The sequence below is a fragment of the Caretta caretta genome, chromosome 3, assembly GCF_965140235.1.
Source record: "Caretta caretta isolate rCarCar2 chromosome 3, rCarCar1.hap1, whole genome shotgun sequence".
Classification (NCBI taxonomy): domain Eukaryota; kingdom Metazoa; phylum Chordata; order Testudines; family Cheloniidae; genus Caretta; species Caretta caretta.
In genome coordinates this window covers 147,076,634-147,100,658 of record NC_134208.1, presented here as the reverse complement: position 1 = coordinate 147,100,658, position 24,025 = coordinate 147,076,634, and the positions used below count along the sequence as shown (strand labels likewise).

The 24,025-nt window shown below is 41.5% G+C and overlaps 1 protein-coding gene across 3 annotated transcripts in view; it reads left to right on the top strand.

Annotated features, from left to right (window-relative positions):
* Positions 1 to 1,285: 1,285 nt before the first annotated feature.
* The window catches only part of RMDN2 (regulator of microtubule dynamics 2), a 73,559-nt gene continuing 50,819 nt past the window's right edge, over positions 1,286 to 24,025 (top strand). Inside the window, exons 1-5 of one of the 3 annotated variants that reach the window (XR_007355715.2) lie at positions 1,286 to 1,690; positions 3,195 to 3,647; positions 11,365 to 11,560; positions 13,844 to 13,946; positions 16,184 to 16,244. Coding sequence is in view for 1 of the 3 variants with exons in the window: in XM_048843618.2 (XP_048699575.1) it covers positions 3,205 to 3,647; positions 11,365 to 11,560; positions 13,844 to 13,946; positions 16,184 to 16,244 (803 nt within the window). In the remaining 2 variants the exon portion in view is untranslated. Of the gene's footprint in view, positions 1,691 to 2,229; positions 2,392 to 3,194; positions 3,648 to 11,364; positions 11,561 to 13,843; positions 13,947 to 16,183; positions 16,245 to 24,025 lie in introns of those variants that run through there. The other 2 variants (XM_048843618.2, XR_007355716.2) reach the window with 2 other exon arrangements.

Genomic DNA, 24,025 nt, shown 5'->3' with positions numbered 1-24,025 from the left:
CCAGTTCTCTTTTAAACCCTGTTATAGTTCTAGCGTTCACAACCTCCTCAGGCAAGAAGTTCCACAAGTTGACTGTGCGCTGTGTGAAGAACTTCCTTTTATTTGTTTTAAACCTGCTGCCCATTAATTTCATTTGGTGGCCCCTAGTTCTTATATTATGGGAACAAGTAAATAACTTTTCCTTATTCACTTTCTCCACACCACTCATGATTTTATATATCTCTATCATCTCCCCCCTTAGTCTCCTTTTAAAATAAAATAAATTTATTAATGTATTAGAAGTGCTCAGATAAGGGTGTGCTGGGAGCCATAAAAGTACCCTGATAAAGCCATTCCTTGTAATAAGTGTGTCAAATGGATCAATCTCAGACCAAACTGTAAAGGACTTGGCTTCAGTCTTACAACGTGCTCCATTAGGGTCTGCACCCATGTGAAACCTCAGTGGGCCGCTGTGTGGGCACAGAGATCAAGGCATTGAAGTCTAAGACCCTGATCCTGCAAACACTTTCTCACATGCTTAACTTTGACCTCTGTGCATTATCCTGTTGAAATCGAAGTGTGAGTGTTTTACATGATTTGGGCCTTACAGAGCTCTTATCTGGGGGTGCAATGTAAAAGCCTGTGTGAGATATGGCACCCCTTTCTCTGTTGCACCATAAGCTACTTGTCTTCACTTTCAAGGCCCTTCATGACCTATCCCCACCACACCTATCATTTGTCATTTTCCACCACTGCCTTCATTGCCCACATGTTAAACTTTCAAGCACCTTGTGCTTTCTCTCATGCCACTTCTCATGCTTGGGAGGTGCTGCCTGTAAACATCTGCAAAACTATCTCATTATCTTTCTTCAAAACCCTCCTTTCTTGTGATGCCTACAAAAACTTTACAGTGACTAAGCTTCTGGCACAACTAGACCACTGCCTGTCATTCCGACCAATACTGTTTCATTGTCTTTTGTCCTCCTCATCAATCTGTCCAAATCTGTCTCCTGTTTTATACTCAGATTGTAAGCTCCTTGGGGCAGGGACCTGCTTTATGTTCTGCTCACACAGCCCCTGGCACAATGTAATCTTGCTCCACACCTGCGGCTCCCCTAGGCACTACGGGAACACGAATAATCAAAAATATATCTCAGGTGATGGCAGGACCTTGCTGCAAGAAATCCCTGCCCCGCTTTGGCTTCTTTTCTCTCAAGCCACCTGTAAAACAGCGCTGCTCCGAAGGGCGTTACCCGCCTAGCGCTGCTCCGCCAGGGGGCTGCCCAGGGCAGCGTTAGCGTCTCCGCCCTGGGTCACTGACCCAGCCCGGCTGCCCCAGGAGCCCCGCGCAGGGCCCCGCTGGGATGGGCGCACCCGGGGGAAGCCCACTGAAGTCACGGGGGGTTGCAGGAGGCTTCCGCGGGGCCGGGATTTCACCCCGGGCCCTTGTCCCCGGCGCCGGGGAAGCTGGCTCCGCACTGCTGGCTTGCAGCCGTCAGGCTCCCGCCGCCAAGCAGGAGCCGCCCCACGGCGGACGGGCTCCGAGCGGGCCGCAGTCCTCGGAGTCTCCAGCCGCGGAGCGGTCCCGCTCGCTCGGCCCACCTGTATCCGGGTCTCGGCAGCTCCTGGGCGGCCCCCTGCGCTGCGCCCGCCCCCTCCGTCCTCCCAGGCGGAGCCGCGTCTCCTCTCCGAGCCGGAGCCCCGCTGCCCGGTACGTAACCGGGGCTGAATCGGCCCCCGGGGTCCCGCTACCGCCCTCCGGCTGCAGGCCGCCCGCCAGCACCCAGCCTCCCACCAGGCAGGAGGCGGCGCCTGGGGCTCCGCACGCCGCAGAGGGGTGCAGCCCGGCCGCCCGGGGTATGGGCTGTGGAGCTGCCCTCCACGCCGCGCCCTGAGCTCAGAAACCCGGCCGGGCGAGTCGCCCCGCGCCGCCTGCTGAGAAGGCGCCAGCTCGGCAGAGGCACCTGACCCCGCAGGCAGGGTCCAGCTCCTGCCCCCAGGGGAGAAGGGGCCTGGGGGGTCAGTCACGGGCCCCGGGTCCCTGACGCCGCCGACCGGGATGGCCTTGGACTGTGCTCTCTGCTCCCCAGTTAACATGTCCTGCCTGGGGTGCGAGAGAGAGCCGCAGTGAACGCTCCAGTGCCGGGGCAGGTGTATCTTCCTCTGCTCCTCTAACCCATCCCTCTTTTCACTCACTTGTGCTTTTATAAAATATCCCCCCTTTGGGCTGAACGTGCCCTGCTTGGGGGTCAGCTGGCAGGGGAAGACTTTTGTGAAGTCTGAAGACCATCTGTCCCTTTTGGCTCTTTTTTGATCAAGGGGGTGAGGGGAAGATAGTGCTTCTACCTCTTAAAAAATTGTTACGACTACTTTTGTGCATGGAAATCTCTAAGCCAACTTTCAAACGCCAAGGTAATCCTTGAGTGTCTTTGAAAATAATTTAAAAATTATGAAGATACAAGCCATTTTTTAAAAGGCTCCATGCACGCACAATAGACATTTTATTAAACTATGTCAGTGCCTGCTGTAGAACAGGCTGTGCCACTCCATAGAGCCATAGCTAGGTATTTTGCGTATGTGCAAACTAAGGCAGCCCCCTTTGACTTTCACGGTTTCTTTGGGGGCATTGCAGGAGGGCAGATCCACATGCAGAATCTGACCCTGATCTTGCAAACCTCTATGCATGTACATAATTTTTAAGCGCATGCAGGCAGGATCATATCTGAAGTTACACAAAAAAAGTCTGTAAAATCAGGGCTTAAATTTGTAAAGTGCTGTGAAAATATAAATCCCGAAGTAAATGTTAAGTGGTGTTAGAAAATTTTGTAGTTTAAAAACCACAGAATTTTATAAAACCAAACTACACCGGTTTCTTCTCTTAAAATAGAAACGCCCAAGAACATTAACTACAATATTAAAGTTACAAATGAAGGCCCCAGTCCTGTACACACGTAAGTGTGTTTGCAGAACGGAGGCCCTTGAACACAAAAAAACTGGGAAGTACATAAGTTAAGGTCGTCATTGCAACATTGTCGCCCTCATTGCATGTATGTAGTATTTTATTTTATTACTACTGAGGCTAATAAATGTATGATATATAAATATATACCGTATCTGCTGGCTGGTATAGATTTAGATTTATATATTTAAAGGTAAGAGTATTCTGACAGAGTGAAAAAGTAGATTTCATTCTCTCCCCCCTCCTTCATTTTCAGATAAACAGAAATGTCTCACTCTGAAAACAAAGGGCTGATTTTGGGCATAATGGCAGGGGCTGCAGGAATAAGCTTGGTACTGGTTTGGTATCACAAGATCCGAAAACCTGGGGCAACTGCATTACTAGATTTACGCAACAGATTTCATTATGTAGATTTTCAAAATGAAATGCATAACGAGCAAGGAACAGTGATGGCTTTACAAAGAAGACAGCTTCAGATACTGGAAAAATTGAATGGCTTACTATTGAATATGGAAGAACTGAAGAGAGAGGTGAAGTTTCTTAAAGAAGCTGTTCCAAAGCTGGAAGAGCTTGTTCGAGATGAGCTTCAAGGGAAGGCTGATGTTCGTCGGATTAGCCCTTCACACAGAGCCACCAGAAAAAGAAGAGCTGAGACATCTTATGGAGCAACAGAAACTACCAGTTCTGAGGAGGCAGATAGTGAAGGCGGGTGAGTCTAAAATATTTCATGCACAGTACACTTTAAAATTGGCATGCAAACATTTCATATATGTGGAATTATGTTCTGTAAACAGCAGTCCAATTTATTTATGTTTCACATGTACTTATTATTCTATATCTCAGCATCTGATAAAGCTTTCCAAATCAGTAGGGCCAGATCCTGTACGCTGCTGTGGCTGATTTGCACAGGTCTTCTAGGAATGTCTCAATTTTGATTAAAAAAACAAATAAAAATAAAGCATTTTGGAACAAATGGGATGGGGTGGTTCAATATTTTGTTTCAGCGTGACTTTTAATATTGAAATTTAGATTTTCTATTATAATATAAAATTTTAGAGGTCAACATCAGAACAAACTGTTTCAATTTTATCAAAATTAAACAGTTTGATTTGAAATAATTTTTTCTAAAATACTTATTTTGCCTGAAATTTTAAGTTTTTTGGGTTTGTTCCTATTCAGAATGAAAACAGATTTTGAAATCTTGAAATTTCCTGCATAACATAATTTCTGGCTCCTGCATAGCTCTGCTCCTGACCTTCTCATGGAGGCATCCCATATCGCCACAACTTCAGATGAGATGTTTAAAAAGAAACTCCTGGATCATTTTTAAGGGTCCCGGTTGTGTCTAACAGTTATTTAGTGCTTTCTCTTCAAAGTGCGTTATACTCATTACTAATTGTGTTCAATGCTCCCTATTGCCTGAGAAGTGAGTATACTGTTTTCTTAGTGCTGTCATCATTTGCTGGCCTGGAGACACAGAATCTAAGCTTCAGTTTCGGGTCTCACTTTCTGTAAATTTAAACAGGTACAACATGGGCAGTGGCAATACAGATTTCACAATATTGCCCTGATAATGCATCTAAATCCTGACCTGGAGGGCCCACTTTTCGGGTCAAGAGGTCTCCGTACCATTCAGTCCTTGACCTTTTTTCTCGGGCTGCTAATAAATGCCAGTTGTCATGGTGGGTTATGTGGAATTTTATTAATGGGTTACTTTTATAATTAATTTTCCCTTTTAAGGGAAGGAAAGAAATATGAGCAGTTTGCCCCAACTGTGTGTTCTCAACTCTTCAGTGCATATATTGACAAATCTGCTACACCACTTAAAGACTGTTCTGAAGAGAGCTCTCTTTATGTCCATGCAAATATCCTCATGGAATGACTGCACTCAACTCTAAACATACTGTAGAATTGTGAAGGCCTGCATTTAGTAACAGTCTAAGATAGGGGTATGCAACCTATGGCACGCGTGCCAAAGACGGCACATGAGCTGATTTTCAGTGGCACTCACACTGCCCAGGTTCTGGCCACCAGTCTGGGGGCTCTGCATTTTAATTTAATTTTAAATGAAGCTTCTTAAACATTTTAAAAACATTATTTACTTTATAGTTTAGTTATATATTATAGACTTATAGAAAGAGACCTTCTAAAAATGTTAAAATGTATTACTGGCACGCAAAACCTTAAATTAGAGTGAATAAATGAAGACTCAGCGCACCACTTCTGAAAGGTTGCCAGCCCCTGGTCTAAAGTCATTATAGATAGCCAGCTTCTATGATCGGTCTTTAATGTGATGAAGGCAAAAGTTCTGGGATCATGCTTTTGGTTTAATTGTGTTTTAGTAGGTAAATTCCACAGAGAGAGCCTCTGTCTCTCTCCTTTGACATACTAAAGGTGTGATACCATCAGAGAAATACAGAACGGCTCTTTTTCGGTATTTATGCCTTTTCTTTTATTTCTGACTTCTAGTAGCTTTAAAGGTAGTTATTGAATGGTTCTATAAACAGGTGTTGCATATTATGGTAACCTGTTGTGTCTGAATGTTACATATGTGTAGAGTAGACTGCATCTAACATGAATACTGAATGCATCCGATGAAGTGAGCTGTAGCTCACGAAAGCTTATGCTCTAATAAATGTAAAAAGAAAAGGAGTACTTGTGGCACCTTAGAGACTAACCAATTTATTTGAGCATGAGCTTTCGTGAGCTACAGCTCACTTCATCAGATGTTTACCGTGGAAACTGCAGCAGACTTTATATACACACAGAAATCATGAAACAATACCTCCTCCCACCCCACTGTCCTGCTGGTAATAGCTTATCTAAAGTGATCAACAGGTGGGCCATTTCCAGCACAAATCCAGGTTTTCTCACCCTCCACCCCCCCACACAAATTCACTCTCCTGCTGGTGCTAGCCCATCCAAAGTGACAACTCTTTACATAATCAAGTCGGGCTATTTCCTGCATAGATCAAGGTTTTCTCACATCCCCCCCCACCCCCATACACACACAAACTCACTCTCCTGCTGGTAATAGCTCATCTAAACTGACCACTCTCCAGGTTTAAATCCAAGTTAAACCAGAACATCTGGGGGGGGGGGGGGGGGGGGTAGGAAAAAACAAGAGGAAACAGGCTACCTTGCATAATGACTTAGCCACTCCCAGTCTCTATTTAAGCCTAAATTAATAGTATCCAATTTGCAAATGAATTCCAATTCAGCAGTTTCTCGCTGGAGTCTGCTGAATTGGAATTCATTTGCAAATTGGATACTATTAATTTAGGCTTAAATAGAGACTGGGAGTGGCTAAGTCATTATGCAAGGTAGCCTGTTTCCTCTTGTTTTTTCCTACCCCCCCCCCCGATGTTCTGGTTTAACTTGGATTTAAACCTGGAGAGTGGTCAGTTTAGATGAGCTATTACCAGCAGGAGAGTGAGTTTGTGTGTGTATGGGGGTGGGGGGGATGTGAGAAAACCTTGATCTATGCAGGAAATAGCCCGACTTGATTATGTAAAGAGTTGTCACTTTGGATGGGCTAGCACCAGCAGGAGAGTGAATTTGTGTGGGGGGGTGGAGGGTGAGAAAACCTGGATTTGTGCTGGAAATGGCCCACCTGTTGATCACTTTAGATAAGCTATTACCAGCAGGACAGTGGGGTGGGAGGAGGTATTGTTTCATGATTTCTGTGTGTATATAAAGTCTGCTGCAGTTTCCACGGTAAACATCTGATGAAGTGAGCTGTAGCTCACGAAAGCTCATGCTCAAATAAATTGGTTAGTCTCTAAGGTGCCACAAGTACTCCTTTTGTTTTTGCGAATACAGACTAACACGGCTGTTCCTCTGAAACCTCTAATAAATGTGTTAGTCTCTAAGGTGCTACAGGTACTCCTTTTCTTTTTACGAATACAGACTAACACGGCTGCTACTCTGAAAACTGAAAATTAGTAAATCTAACTAATCAAATATATTTGACCAACAATAATCATTTTGTATAAGTTGTTGTTAGACTTCAGCACTAAGATATTCCCCAGATGTATTTGAAGTTATATGTAGGGTGTCTTTTAAATCAGATCAGATTAATGTAATAATAAACAATGTTATTCTTGGATTATTAGTTTGATTGTCATAGGAAAATGTTTTAATAACATATAGACTTACCTGAGGCTGAAATAATCAGTAGCAATTTTTTTCATACTAAGGTAACCTGCAAAGGTGAAAGTGTAGAACAACACTTTTCTACTGAAATATATTTTATTTTGAGCCTGAGTGGATACTCTACACCTTACCATCATAGTTCTTTGCAGTAGTCTTTCCTTTACAAATGCTTAATAACTTTACTTAAATTTCAAAGCATATACACAATATAACAAAACACCAAAGTGCAAAGCTGCCCCTCTTGTCATTGAAATTGTTCCTTAAGATTCACTTTTTCTTTGTTACCAATAAGAATCACAATTATAATAAAAAAAAACCCTAAACACTACCTTTTACTTGAATTGTGAAGCTGTGCACATGCCTAAGCTGAGTCTGAAACATATTGCTCTGAAATCTAAGCTTGCTCATAATAGTGCTCTCCACCTTTTTGTTACTCTCACTCACTGGATCATTTCTAAGTTTAGGTTCTGATCCTGCAAACACTTACGTATGAGCCTAACATTATGTACATGAGAAATTAGATTACACACATGGGTCAGTGCTTGCAAGGTTGGCCTTAGATTGCAAGTTCTTTAGGGCTCAAATTCATTAAGGTACTTAAGCACATACATATGTAATCCCATTGACTTCAGTGGAAGTACTGATGTGATTAAAATTAGTCCTGATTAAAATGTGCCAGGTGTTTTCCAATCTTTACGCATAACTTTTAAAACCAGGGTGATATAAAAGGCTGCTAGCTTGTTCCGGTGAAACCAGTCATTGGGCTCCCTTTAGCATTTTTCACATCAGTAATTTTTAATATTGTCTTACTTTGTCATTTAACAATTGGAAGAATTCTCTACTTTGAGGTAAAACAGCCTCTGATTCAAACTGATAAACTGCATATAATCCTTGCTTTAATGAGAAGATACCTTTGTTGATTAGTTGTCTTAATATCTGTGTTCCCTTCTTAGTATGTAATGCTTTCATACTGAAAATATTTAAAATATGTTATAAAGGTGTAGGGGAGAGAATAGTGAGTAAATTCATAGGTCAAAGACACTCAAAATGTATTTGTTCCCTGATCCTGCAAACAGTTAAGCAGATGCTTAAATTATGTACTTGAGTATTCTCATTGCTCTGTGTCAGTAGGGCTACTAATGTGTGAAGTTATGCATGTGTTACTATTTGCAGGATCAGAGCCATAGATTGTACTCTCTTTGGATGTTTTGCTATGGGGACAAGTAGTTTTCAACTTATCTGAAAAAGTGTGAAAAGGTCAAGCTAGGAGAAGATTTTAAAAATTGCTGTACTACATCTGGGCTATCAGCATCCATCACTGCTAGTTTTTTTTGGTGCCCAGTTCCCTGGTGGACTAATTGAGTGTCTTGTGACTCTTTTCAGGAAGAATGGAGTTGTAGTAATATACATTATAGCTCTCAGAAACCAGTGGTTTTGCCTTAATAATGTAAAATTGTTTCAGCATGTTTCATTTAATAATATACCGAGCATTTTTCCTTTGTCAGAAATGATTTGAGATACTTAAAAAAAAAAAAGAGAAAACAATATCAAAATGAACAATGTCATTTATCTTTATCAAGGGAACAGATTGTCTCCTCCACATGTTTCTGTGAGGATTCACAAGCATGGGGGTGAGGAAGTGCTACATATGAATATTAATACAGACTAGGAGAGGTTTTTTTTTTAAATGCACTTCCATGGGATCAGAGGGGGATGATGTGCAACCACCTGCCCATTCCTGTTCCAACTCACCTTATCTCCTCCCTCGTCCCCCGCACAGGCTGTGGACTGGAAAAGGAGTTCTTCTCCCTTGTTCTGGGAAGTGAGGAAAGGCACATTATGTGGATTGATGGGGATATGATCTGGCCATAGAACATTATTACTTCCCTGATATTTTTATGTTTTGTTATTGATGAAGCTTATTCACTTGTTATAATTTCCAAAACAAAATATTGCTCAGCTGTGACCTGCTTACAGATTTTCCAAGTGAAGTTGCTGAAAAATAGTATTTTATGATCTGGCTGTCCGGAGCTGATGCTTGGTATTGTCAGGTTGACATGAGACCCTTTGGAGTTCTCTGATGAGCTTGCTTTTGAGTGCTTCTCAGCATAAACTTGACCTTGGCATTTTTTGCTTATATGGGAACATCTTGCAGTAATCATATTAGTCTGTTTTTCAGCCTTGGACAGACAATGTTTTTACAGGGGGAAAAAGAAACAAATGGGGGAAGAGATGTTATTTCTGCTAGTTATCGTTAATGATCATTGATAACACTGAGACCTTGATTCCCATGAGCAAAATCAAACACTTTAAACCTTAAAGAGTGTTTGATGTGGTTCGGAAAAGCTTTTAACTCTACACTTTTACAGTTAGTGTCGTACCCGGAACATGTAGTTCCATTTACAATGACTATTTAATCATTGCTACTTTACACTATCTAACCAAGCTTTTTCAATTCGTAGTTAAACAGAACAGCCCTTTTGACCTGAGTAAGATTACCAACTGATTTGAGAGAAGGAGTTCAGCACTGAAGCATGCATTACAGCCAAAGAAGCATCTAAAAATGTACTGCTTTTTTGGTGGTTTATATAGTCATTATATACACAACACTTACATATGCAATAGCTTTACAACCAGTTCAAAATAATAATGAAATAGCAACATATTGCACTTTTAAATATGTTTTAGCAGACTACAGTAAATATTTAACAACTTTCAAATCCTGACTCTAATGAAGTCAAGGAAACTTTTGCCATTGGACTTCAGTGGTGTGAGGATTCAGCTCTAAATAAATAAACTAAATATATAAAAATCTGTTCTGAATATTTCACTTCTTTGGTCCATCATACTTCGCTTTTCAATTTTTCACTAAGAAGCTTGTGTTCCTCTTCTTTCCCTTACCAGTGGGGTAATTTAGGTTTAGAAACTACTGTGCCAAATCTGGCAATTCTGTTATTCAGTAAGCAGCTGCATACGTACTTTAACTTATCCAAGCAAGATGTAAATGCACAGTGTCATTTTAATTCTGGTAGTTTTCTTAGAATGATTTATTGAAGACAGGATTATTTAAATAAGCCTATCAAAAATCATGTAGCTCTATATTTCCAACACACTATAGTGATCATATTTCTATAAAATCATTTGTGTGTTTTGGTTGTTCTGAGCAAATTTGAGGGAATTATGTATTGCTTAAGGTGTGAAATAAATATTAAAAATATGCAATTTGTATTTTATTCTGGTCATGATAACTTTGAGTGCTTTGTGCTTGGTAGAAAATAATTTCTAAAGATTACTGCAAAGAGATTGTTCCATAAGAACATGATTTTCAAAAAATGGATGTCAACAGTTACTTACTTTTTTTTTTTTCCTTTTGGGTATGTGCACCTAAATAGATGGCCAGAACTTCAAATGTCTTTTGGAGTTAGTGGAAATTGTTGGCTGGTCAGCTCTTTGGAAAATAAGGCCACTTATTTATCTCTGCGTGGCAATTTATAAAAAGGATTCTTTCCTTAGTTGTAGTTTCCCATAACTCAGTCAGTGAAGTTAGTGAACTACTTTAGTTTTTCCAGTGTGGGATATTAATCTTCTGAATGTACAAAATATATTGATGTAATTGATCATGCTTAACATGTAAATAGCATTTGACATCATTAAAGCATTTTTAAAATGCTGTGTCATTGATTTTTGCAGCATTCTTATGCAGTTGGCTCGTTTTTACACCTGCATTTCACAGATGGGGAAAATGAGGCACAGAGGTCAAGTGAGTTTTTCAAGGCTACTGTAATGGAATGTTAAACTGTATAGTACGGTTCAGGCACTAGATGTCTCTGTGCATAAAATACCATACTTAAGCTAACCTCAGCCACACCTGGCAGTGCCTTAAAGGATCTTATGATGAACACACCTGCTATGTATCTTGCTCAGAAGCAAGCTCTGTAGCCAGCCCATATCTGGTAACGGGATCATGTAACAACTACAGAGACAGTGTCAGAAACAGAATAAGAACTCTCTGTATTCCTGTGCTCTAACCACTAGGCAATGCCTCTGACAATCACGTTTTGCAGACTTTGGCAGAGTGCATCAAGATTATTTGCCTAATATGCTAGTGATAATGAATCTATTCTCCAGTTCAGAGTAGGGATACTGTAAAATGAATGTGAAATTATCAGGAACTGAGCTAACTTTTTTAAAGTTGGGGAACTGGCACAAATTGTTATAGAATGTTTTGTCAATATTTTTAGAATATATAATTATTGTTTCTATAATTTTAGCTATATTACAGCTCACACTGATACTGAAGGAGAATCCAAAGAAGAAAGGCGATGGATTAGTTTACCTGCAGAATCTGCGAGACCAGAAAAGGAAACAGAATTATTTAATCTTCTGCAGCAGGTGGACAGTTTGCGTTGTGGTTCAGATGATGATAAAAAGGAGAGCTTCAGACTGTTACTTGAGAAAGAGGAAAAGGTACTAAGGGATAAATGTACAATTATTTTCATGGTCCTGGCTCTAGGTTCACTACTGTATATGTCATCCTTTTTAACTCTTTGAAATATTAGAACTATAGTACAGAAGAATAGAAGGTTTTGTACAACAATTGACATTAAAAACAAAAATTCTTTCAAAGTATCATCACATCAGTATTTTTATTAGGGTAGCTGTAAAGGTTTAATTGTTTTGTTTTGCACTAAAGTTAAAATATATCAAGTTCCAGTTTGTTACAGCTTCTTAAGGAACAGACATGGCATGGACTTTTTTAGACCATAGTTTTTTCCAGCTCTTAAATTTGTCTATATGGAAAAGTCCTATGGAATTAAATAGTGAAGAAACCAATAGGGGTCTAAAGAAATTTAACAAGTGTTTATCGAAATTACACTAAAAACCAATAGAGGAGATATCCACTGAAGCCAATGGAGCTATGACAGTTTACATCACCTGAGGATCTGCCCCATAAAATCGAATAGAGTGATCATTAGTGTGTAGTTTTTTTAAGTGTCCTATAGGAGGGTATGATGGCACACTCACCTCGAGTGCCTTCTAGTGGCTGGATGTGGTATTGTGGGCCTTTCTTGCACCTGTCTGTAGGTTGTCAACCTCTCTTGGTGGGTCTTCAGTGGCTGAGCTCTCCAGCCACGTCTCACAGTCCGTATGAATGAATGAACCCCTTTTGGGGTAACAAGGTTCCAACAAGGACTACCAGTTTGTCCTTATTAGTGTCTTCAGCAATGTCTCTGGACCCTTGAGTCTAGCCTCTTTATTGGGCTTTTAGTAAAGAGCTCCACCAGGAATGTTGGTCTGCCCTCATCTGGGTCCTATTTCTTGGCCCTTTAAATCTAGTCCCTTTTCTTGGACTTTTAAACTAGCTGTGTCCCTTTCCAGGGCTTAGGCCACTCCAGCACTTGCTGGTGGGGGACCCAGGTCCATCTACTACTCCAGGTACCAACACACAGCAGCCACTTACTGCTCCCTCCAGTTTGCTGCTGCTATTCCTTGGGCCTTTTCTCATACTTCAGAGGTGAAGTTCTCAGAGCCTCTTCCTCCTGTCTGAATGCAAATACCACAGAACCCTTCTGCTTCCCTCTGGAGCTCCTGTGACCAGAGAGGAGCACCCTTCCCTGCTTCTCTGGTCACAACCAGCAACTGACCTGCTCAGGTCTTGCAGCTTCTTTTATCTGAGTCTACTGGGCTCTGCTTGGCTCCTTCCATATAGCCTGTCTAGGCAGGCCTATAGGACCCACCTTTGCTGCTCTTTTCCAATGGCAGGGTGTAGTAGGACCACAGGACCTCCAGCAGGGGGCCACAAAGGCCCAGTACACCCCATTACAGAGGGATATAATTCTCTATTAAATTCTAAAGAATGATTTGAAAAACGAGTAGAAAGTTACAATTGTCTGGTATATTCTCTAGGACAGGGATAGTCAATTATTATTTGCCAAAGTCCAAATTTCTTGGTCAAGGTATAGTCAAGGTCCAGACTTCAGAGAAAATAATAATAATAAAAAAACCCAATAATGATGATAAGTAAAAAAAAAAGAAAGATTTCAGGGTCCGTTAAAAAGTGTCTGTTAATCGAATTTGGCCCGCAGTCTGCCTATTTACTATCCCTGCTCCAGGACTTTTCCTTTAAGGTGAGCTTGACCTTTCAGCATTTACGCTCTCATTGAAATCACAGGGAGTTTTAGGTGCAGGAATCAATACAGTGCTCACTCTTCATACATTTCTTCTGGTTAGGCATATATTAGTGCTTCTGGTAGTGTTCCTCATTTAATAAGTGTAGAAAATAGCTGTCAGACTGGTAGATATGATACTTACTGTGAGTGTATGATGAGTGTATGCTGTCAGTGTATTTCATGCACAAAGAAAACATTGTAATTGCTTACTGCATGATATTTGTATAATGGATTACCTTTTTAATTGTAATAATGAACAGTTATAGAAAGTCCTTTGGTAATGAAAAGAGAAAAAAAACCTGAACAGACCTAATACATGGGTTCCAGCTAAGTGTCCCAATATTTATCTTCTCTTCCTAGAGGAAAAATTCATCTATCTTGCTCTCCAAACATAATAAACATAGTGTGGCAGGAATAAAAATAGCCCAAGATTCACCATCTTTCAATGAGGGGAAAGAGGGGAGAGAATAAATATGTGTTTAATTATTTTAACTATTATTCAAGGAAACTGTATAAAATTAAATTTACATTTTGGTCAATTTAATGGTCTAATATATCTGCTTCTTTCTTCTCCTTTCAGTATGGAAACCATGAAGGGTTTCTTTGGAGACTTGCACGAGCTTATGGAGATATGTTTGAGATGACTACAGATATTGAAGAAAAGAAGAAATATGTTGCTAATGGTAGGGGGAGCAAAAATCTGGCTAGATAAAATGACACCTGATTATTGTAGAAAGGCTCATACTGTGAACTTTTAGTGGTACTTTTCCCTGAAATGTCATAGTCCAAGCAATTTGTAATCTGGTTTTATAAGGATAGCGTTTAGACTTTGATGAAAATGTTTTGCATGATAAAACTGCCAAGCGTTTTGGCATCAAGCACTTAGTTTCACTCAAAAGAGGTCCAGGACTGGATTAGAGGGGGTTTTGCCAGTCAGAATTGGCTCCAATCAGTGCTTTTAATCCTTAAATGTGAGCCAGACTGACACAGAACTAAAATAAAAAGACTCATGAGCCTGATGACAGCTAAATAAATGCCAAGGCTAAGACAATTTTTTTCCTAGGGCAAAGGTGGGGGTCCAGGGTTTCCTCTCCGCTCACCCTCCCCTGGCCCCACAGTTTAGTAACCCCATCTCAGGTGAGGAGGGCTGAATATGGCTCTTTCGGGAGCCTGGGAATACTGTGGACTAGAAGCAGTGCTCAAGAATGAAAAGCAGAATATGCTGCATCCACTGCACCTAGCCTGTGTATCCAACATCTCTTGCTAGATGTCCTGTTGTCAGCTTAATCTCAAACTGGTCCAAACTAAATTCATGATTTTTTTTTCCCCTCTCACTACCTCCATTTTTCCTCTGCAACTTTCCAAAGCACCACCATCCTGGCCATCACTCGGGTTCATAACTGGGAGGTAGTCATTTGCTTTCTCTCCCTGGTCCTGCACATTTAAGCTGTATCTAAATCCTGCCACCTCTTCCTTTTCAGTACCTCTAGCATCTTCCTTTCTCAATGAGAAATTCTCACCCAGGCTGTCTTGACCTCGACTACTGCAAAATTCTTCTCTCTTGCCTCTCTGACATCCCCATTGCCCCCTCCCTGTCCATACAACGCACTGCCACCAAAATAATCCTCTTTGCCCATATCTTTGATTACATCACTCCCTCTGTACCTCATCCATTGGCTCCCCCTGCATCAAATTTAACTTCTCCTTATTGCCTTCAGAACCCTACATAATCCTGCCTCTCCATACTTATCTCTTTGTCTTGTTCTGAGTTTTCATTAACCCACTCTGTTCCTCCAGGGATGCCAGCCTGGACCACTCATTTGACAGCTTCTCTCTCTCACACACACACACACCTCTCCATGCCTTCTTTCTCGCTATCCTTACACATGTAGTGTCCTTCCTGAGCTGCTCTGCAGGGTACCTACTCTGTCTGCCATCACATCTCTTGTGAAGACTCATCTCTGTCTTGATTCCTATAAGAAACTTGCTAACTGACATTGTCTTGCTTCACGACTAACTTGGATATAACTTACAAGCTCGGTATGTGTTTAATATTAACACAAGTATATCTTTGTTACTCCCTTCCCCTTACTCACTGTCCATTTGTTTACATGTCTGTCTGTACGGTGAGCTCCTTCGGGCAGGGATGTTCCCTTCTTTGTTTGGAAAGTGCTCAGCACACTGGAGCTACCAAAAATAAATAATAAAATAATAAAAAAAATATACTTTGATCTCACATAATTTGCTGCTGCTTGTGATTAATTTTAGCACCTGTTGATGGGAGAGATGAGAAGCAATGGTGGTATGTGAAATGGGTCAGAGGTATTCATGTGATCAGCAGTGCGGCATCACAGCCTGTTCAGATATTTATCCTGCAATGGCTGGGTGTTCTGAGTTCTGAAGTCTCTTGCAGCATTTCTTAATTATTTTTAGTTTGGGAAGAGGCTCAGAGAGAACTGTTTCTAAAGCGGACTTGGCACAGTAACTTATTTTTAATTCCACCAGGACAGAGGATTGTTTGCTTTACCTCTTGCTTTTAAAGTTTATTTTTAATAATAATAATAAAAAGTGTGGCTTAATTGGTTACAGCTAAGGCTTTAGAAACAGCAAGCTCATCATCTGGACTCCTACTCAAAATGTGAATTTGGCCAAGTCGTTTAATTTCTTCATTCCTGAGTCAAAAGCAGAACATCACTGAAAACCAGTTGGTTGCATCTGAATTGAACTATCCTAAGTAAACAAAAGGATAAAAAATACATTTGTGTATGTATTGTGAATCCATAATGTTACAATATCCTCTCAGTGTTTAAATGGAAAATCAGATTGGTTTCTTTTATATCTAAAATATATTATCTCATAATGTAGTTCCTGGCTTAATCTAAGATGGAGAGATGCTTTAGTATATCTTTTTCTTTTACAGGAAAAATTGTAGCTGAAAAAGCTATTCAGCTGGATACCATGAGCGCTGACAGCCACCAATGGTAAGTTTGAATAATGGAGAAATATTGTCTGTATTTTGGTTTTCTGCAAAGTCAGAAAGCTGAAATTGTCTATAAACAATTTCCACAACAAGTCCTATAAGAGTTACAGGCTTCATACTTTATCATTGTAGATTATTTTGGTTGGATATCAGTTTTGCAAGTTAGCTGTTTATAACTTTATATGGTTTTATTTACCCAGCATAATGCAGTTACATCTAATAATTACATTAAAATATTTTGAGAAAAGCTTGCTAAGGTACATGAAACCTCATTTTTTTTTTTGGTGAAACACTAAACAGTTTTCCAGTAAGTATGATGAAATGCAGGAATGAGTATTTGATTATACCAGTATCTCATAACATTCATGCAAACTACTATTTTCCATTTTCTTTCTTTTCCTAAACTATTCAAAACAGTTGTTTAACATGATTTTCTTTTTGATGTTATTTTTCTTATGTCATTCAAATGCACCCATCCAAAGCTCTAGATGAACTTACAGTCTGTAGCAATGAAAGTTAAACAATAGGGCCAAATTCTGGTATGTATAGAGTAGTATCTTTCTATGTAAGTATTCCCTCTGGAATCCAGAGTTTTAGACAGATGCATTGTAATAATAAATTAAATATACACTATATTCATAGGAATACTTTAGGAATAGCTAATTATGAAAAAAGACAAAACGAAAAGTAAACAATGTAATGGAAGAGAGAGACAAATGGAAAATTATGGCTTGTGTGAACATTTGGAGATATGGGTATATCTGGATACTAATTTCTGCATTTTATCATGTTGCTTACTGAAATGGTGTTGGTTTGAGACCTCAAGATATTGGCCCATTGTCCATCCAAAATTGAAAATCCTCCCACATCCCCAGAATTGAGACTTTTCCATCACTCTTCCCAAATTAATTCCTCCTCCACACAACAAGAAGGAAACTGTGAGGGTAGTTAATGACTTGCAGCATTAATTGGAGACCAACAAATTTGGTTCTGGTGGACCAATAGGGAAAGGAAGCTCCAAAATCATATCTTCAGCCCCCTGTTATAAACAAGGGAGTTATTTGCTGCAGCCTTCAGCTAATCTCCTAATATATTGTGAGGAGTAGGTGATTTATGAGATGTTTAGGCCTTTCCTGGTTAACTCCAATAATATAAATTACACCTAGAAATGAATTGGTGGCCAGTGCAGATCATAAAGATCAAATGTGATGTGCTCTCTGAGAGGAACATTACATAGGAAATAAACCACTGCTTTCTACACTAGCAGAACTATTTTTACTGTCTTACATTTGAAAATTAATATATATTTTTTTCCTGTAGCTTGATGTAAAAATTAGGAACATGAACAAAATGACATATGAAAAGTTGGTAATAGAATTGGGCAAAATTTAGAATTTCTTTTGCATGAGAAATTCCAACATTTCAAAATTGTCTTTAGTCCCAAATTGGAACTGAAAAGTCAAAATTTCCTGAAAAAAGAAGTGTGACAGGGTCGGGCCAGATGGCTATAGGAGAGTAATAAGAAGGCAGATATACTAGCCCCAGGCTAAGTAGGTCCCTTTTCCCTGGGTAAGGTAACAGGGAAGGTTCCAGAACCATCAGAAACCTTCTGGAGACAATTAAGACAGGCTGATTGGCTTCAGGTGTTCTAATCAAGAAGCTGCTAGAATCAATTAAGGCAGGCTAATCAGGGCACCTGGGTTTTAAAAAGGAGCTCACTTCAGTTTGTGGTGTGCCTGTGAGGAGCTGAGAGCGAGAACGTGGACTGTTGGAGGACTGAGGTGTACAAGCATTATCAGACACCAGGGGGAAGGTCCTATGGTGAGGATAAAGAAGGTGTTGGGAGGAGGCCATAGGGAAGTAGCCCAGGGAGTTGTAGCTGTCACACAGCTGTTCCAGGAGGCACTCTAGACAGCTGCATTCCACAGGGCTCTGGGCTGGAACCCGGAGTAGAGGGCTGGCCTGTGTTCCCCCCAAATCCTCCCAACTCCTGGTCAGACACAGGAGGAGTTGACCTGGACTGTGAATTCAGAAAAACGGCCAAGCTGAGGGCTGCCTTGAAGCTCCAAGGCGAGCTAATCCGCCAATAAGCACAAGAGCCACCAAGATAGAGCAGGAACTTTGTCACAAAAGTTTTTAAAAATTTAGTTTTGGCGATATCAAAATGACCTCATTAAGGCACTTTGCTGTAGTTGAAACAAATTGTTTTTCCCTTATTAAAATAAAGCACTTATCAAAGTCTGTATGTTCCCATGAAATGTTTCAAGTTTGGCAAATCAGCATTTCTGACAGAAACCTATTCCATCAAAAAAATTTCTGCTAGCTTTAGCTGGGGTCTCCTCAGTGCTGCTATTTTATTTATTGTTTACTTTTCTCCATTCTGATGAAAGTTTTGTTTCTGTTTCTTTCATTCCAGTGTTAGTTTATTAATTATTTGCTAATTATTGCATCAGTTTAGTCTGTCTGCTGCTATGCTGAGATCCGCACTTTGTGTTGTCCCTGCACAGGGGTTCCTGAGAGAGTTGCTGTGCTTTTAAAATGGTGTATTTCCCCTTTCTTTGATGTTAATCTCACCTCTCCTTGATCCAGCTCTGCTTTCTGGCTCTAGGCCATTAAAGAGGTATACTATGGAAGGGGAGTTTAGTCTGTGCTAGAGGACATTACCCCTTGAGACTTTTAATTTATCCCCTCCTCCTTGCCGACTGTGTCATAGTTGAGAAGTAAAATACTGTAATGACAGGCCCCGCTAGCAGGGAAAAATAAGTACAAAAGTAAGGAAAGAAAAGGTGTCCCAAAATTAGATAGATCAAATAACTTGTTCTAGAGGTTGAAGTGTGGAAGGAAATCCCATGGTGTCTTATTGCAAAAAAAAATTATATACGTTCTACAATTTCATCCTTGTATTTCTGTCCTTAGTAAGTGTGAACTTTTCTTTTACTATGCAACCAGAGGTACGGTGGCTTTCCAAAAGTATAATGGCATTGTAGGTTTCGTTAGTTTGGAATGATCAAGTGCTCAGCATTGGTGGCGATTTTAAGGATTAATATGGTATAGACTCTAAAGTAGTTTATAATCCCACTTTGTTTATGAAGAATATTGTAATATTTGATATTATTCCCCTGATTAGTACTGGATAAGGGTTATCTCTAATTCACTTCGCAAATGTGATCTAGACGGGCTGCAATAATAAAAGCAATAATATTATAGTATAATTCCTAGCAGGCAGCTAAGTCTACTTATCTGCTTTTATTAAGGCCATGTCTACACTTGCACTTACGTCGGCAAAATTTTTGTTGCCTGAGCGATAGAAATTTTGCCAGCATAAGCGCTCGTGTGCACAGCGTTATGTTGGCGGAAGATGCTCTCCCACTGACATAGCTACCGGTGCTCATTGAGCTGGTTTTATTATGTTGATGGGAGAGGTCTCTCGTGGCTACACAAGTGCTGCTGTAAGTGGAGACATGGCCTTAGTTCGTACAGTTCTTTCTCTCTCTTGATTACACAGACACTTGTAATCTAATAATTTGGGGAGAAATGAACTTTAATTAGACAACTCTGAAATTGTATATCAAATTGTTATTCCTTCCTTTTGTGGGAGAAAATTTGTTTTATAAATTGGCACTAATGTTTCCCTGGATTTTATTCTGTTTGTCTATTGGGAACATAAAATATATGTCTCAGAGGATTAGGATAATAGGCTTCTTTGAAAGCTTTTCTTAGGAGCTTATCTCTAATAATTAGGAGCTCTAATTAGAACATAAATTTCTATATGTACAAGTGACGGAAGTTCAGCAACTGTGAAGTATAATTGATTGAGGGGAAATTGCTAATTCTGCCCTTCTTTTCCCACCCATACAGATTTTTTTTAGATTTATTTGACCTGGTAACCATATTTTATGTGTTATGTCAACTTGGTGACTTAATTTAGTCTGTTCAGAGAAGTCCTATGATCTGAGAACAAGTGATGGGCTTTCTGGGCAAAGACACATATGCCGTTCAACAAAAAAATACCTTCATGTCTACCTATCTCTATACTTAAAAGTTTTTTAGCATAACGTGTTGGTTAGGAGTATGAAAAAAATCACACACACTCCTACTAGCATAGCTGTGCTGGCAGAAGCCCTATTGTATACACAGTAATATCAGCAAAAAAGTCCTATTGCCAGTATATCCTTTTTAGTTTGCGGAACTGGTATAAGTTATTTATTTGGGCAGAAGCACTCTTTTGCTGGTATAAGTAATGTCTTCATTAGGAGGGTTTGCTGATATAGCTAAGGTCGTTTTTTAAGTACTTTCCACATCTGCCTCCAAAAAATGCCTGGAATTGGGCCCACTGCCTGTCTGTGTTTAGTTGTGTGATCTGTCAGTGCAGAAGATAATCTTTTTGCCAAAAAGATATCAGTACCAGAGGTAATCAGTGTTTTTACCAGCAGCGTGCCAGGTACTCAATATTCATCTTCAAATTAAATTTAATCAGTGGGATAAATATAGAAAGTACTGACCAAAACGTCTTTTATCAATCAGTCAGCCTTGGCAATCGATTTTTTTTTCAGCCGCTAATAATCTCAAAATTAATAGATGCATCCAGACTTCAGCTGTTGAGTGGTCATACTTTATTTTATGGTTCCTGGATATATCATGAAGCCCTTAGATTGTTTGTTTGATTAGAGATATTTTAAACTGTTACTTTCAAGAAAACTGTTGACAATGAAAATCAGCTGTAATTTTCATGTCTAATCAGTCCAGTAGCCTGTGAAGAGGGATTAGAACGATAGTAAGATTTTAGCGAAGGATATAAATGTGCACTCAGATGTTTGAACACCTTGGAGCATTTTAACTTGTGCAACTTGTTGCAAGTTCCATGGGAGTGGAATGCAAAAATTGGCGTTTGTCAGTTAACCAGCTTAAAAAAAAAAAAAAAAAAAAAAAGCAAATCCAGCAACCTCAAACAGAATCTTGTTTGTGATTGTTTTATGACCAAATTCATGGTCCATTTTGGTCAATTTCATGGCCGGGGGTATAAAATTAGTCAGCTTCATGTTCTCAGATGTTTAGATCTGAAATTTCACTGGGTTGTAACTGTGGGGGTCCTGACCCAAAAGGCGGTCAGGGTTGCGGGGGGGTTGCAAGGCTATTGTAACAGGGTCATGGAATTGCCACTCTTACTTCTGCCTTGCTGCTGGCAGGGGTGCTGCCTTCAGAGCTGGGCAGTTAGAGACGAAGGCTGCTGGCCAGACGCCCAGCTTGAAAGCCAGCACCACTGCCAGCAGCAGCTCAGAAGTCATGGTGGGAGGTATGTGGGGTTGATTACCATATGGTTTTCCTGGCAGTCTACCACCCAAGTGTGGGGCTGACAGCCGGAGCCGCAGCTTCCCTGTGCAGATGGGTGGGGGTGACAGCTAGAGCCGCTGAGTTTCCTGCAGCCGGGGGAGGTTCCCAGAGGTAGGTCTGCCCCGTCTTGAGAGTGGCACCTGCGGGGGAAGAGCAAGTCCCATCCCTCCCCATACCCGGCCGGGAGTAGAAACTGGAGCCCTGCACAGGGTATGGGCTCCTAGCTGGGCACCAGATTTCACAGGGGAGAACAGATTTCATGGTCTGTGGTGCGTTTTTCACGACCATGAATTTGGTAGGGCCCTATTTATGTCAGATGTTTTCAACCTTTTTTCATTTGCGTACTCCTAAAAAATTCTGAAAGGAGATGAGGACTACTTTGGAAATCTTAGACATAGTTTGCGGACCCTAGTTTGAAAACCACTGTTCTATTACCTTAATAAATACTAGGAGCTCTTAGAATATAACAGGTACATTTTTTATTTCAGCTACAGCATTATTTACGAAAACATCCCATTCTGCTGTTTTTTCTAAGCCACTTTTCTAGAACAATTGATAAAACTAAATAAATGTTTTTCTGTGAGTAGCAAAATCTTTCACACTTTTTTCTCTTTACGCTTTTCATATGCCACTGCTCAATCCACCGTACCCACTTTTTGGAAGAGGAAGGTTGGTTACAAGCTCTGCAAAGAGCAGAAAGATTTCTAAATACTATCTCTTTTGACTGACATTTGTTTACACAGAACGTTTTCTATATTTTACAGGGCCGATGTATATGTTAGCCACAAAACTAACTGCGGCAGTAAGTTAATTATTTCTATGCGTTTGTAGGATGTCGCTGATTACAGAACGTCTGAGAGCGCGCGCACACACTATTTAATACAAATGACTTTTCAAAGTGAAATCTGCACACAGTACAACCGCACCCACCACTCTTCTTCCCCATGCACATGTATGTTAAGCAAAAGCTCAGGGTCTGTCAGATCGGCAGGGGAAGTGAATTCTATAGTTGACCATGCTGAGCCAGCTGGGGCGGGATATTCTGGTATTATGGTGACTATTGACTGTCGTTGGCGGCTCCCTGCATAGTGTGCTGGTTTTGTGGATTGCATTCTCAGGCATCTGTCTCTCCCCATGTATTGTATAGGGAGCTTAGGCTTTTAACTCAGGCTTTGTGGGTCCCATTGTTGTTCCAGGGATTTTCTAGGCACGTAAAAGTTAGATGTTGCAACACGCAGTTACACCTCGGTCCTTTGGTGGATCTGAGCCTCTGAGGCTAACACTGCCAACTAGGAAGTCATTTGTATGCTCTACTACAGAGGTGGGCAAACTATGGCTTGTGGGCCATATCCGGCCCGCGGGACTGTCCTGCCCGGCCCCTGAGCTCCTGGCCGGGGAGGCTTCCCCTCTCCTGCAGTGATGCTGCCGTGCAGGCAGTGCTCTGGCCTGCCGCTCCTACTGGGCAGTGCAGGGAGCGCAGCTGGCTTCGGCCGGGCGGCGCAATCCTGCTGCTCTGAGCAGCATGGTAAGGGGACAGGAGGTCCCGGGGTGGGGGGGGGGCAGTCAGGGAGCAGAGGGCGGTTGAATGGGGTGGAGGTTCTGGGGGGACAGTCAGGGGATGGGGAACAGGGAGGGTTGGGAGTGGGAGTCCCAGGGGGCCTGTCAGGAGGGGGTATGGATAGGGTTTGGGGCAGTCAGGGGACAGGGAGCGGAGGGGGGTGGATAGGGGGTGTGAGTCCCGGGGAGCCTGTCAGGGTGGGGGTGTGGATAGGAGTCAGGGGAGCAGTCAGAGAACAGGGAGCGGGGGGGTTGGATAAGGGAGTGAGATCCCGGGGGGCAGTTAGGGGTGGGGGGGGTCCCAGAAGAGGGCAGTCAGGGGATGAGGAGCAGAGGGCGGTTGGTTAGGGGGTGGGAGTCCCAGGGGGGCTGTCAGGGGGTGGGGGTGTGGATAGGGGACAGGGAGCAGGGGGTGTTGGAGAGGGGGTGGGATTCCAGGGGGCGGTTAGGGGCAGATTTCCAGGGAGGGGGGCGGTCAGGGGACAAGGAGCAGGGAGGGTTAGATGGGTCGGGGGTTCTGAGGGGGGCAGTCAGGGAGCGGGAAGTGGGAGGGGGCGGATAGGGGGTGGGGGCCAGGCTGTTTGAGGAGGCACAGCCTTCCCTACTCGGCCCTCGGTACAGTTTTGCAACCCCGATGTGGCCGTCGGGCCAAAAAGTTTGCCCACCCCTGCTCTACTAGCTTAAACTTCAGTGTGACATTAAGGGTAGTTGTTCTGTGCTATGTTTATTTTGTAAAGAGCAAAAGTCCAATGTAGAGTACATTGTAATTTCCAGATTGGCTTATTGCAAAGTCATGGAGATGTCTGGCTATGTAAATGTGTAAATGCCCAGTCAGAAGGTGCTTTCGGCTTCCTATCACCCCTGAGAATCCAAAAATAGTCAGGGATCTGAATG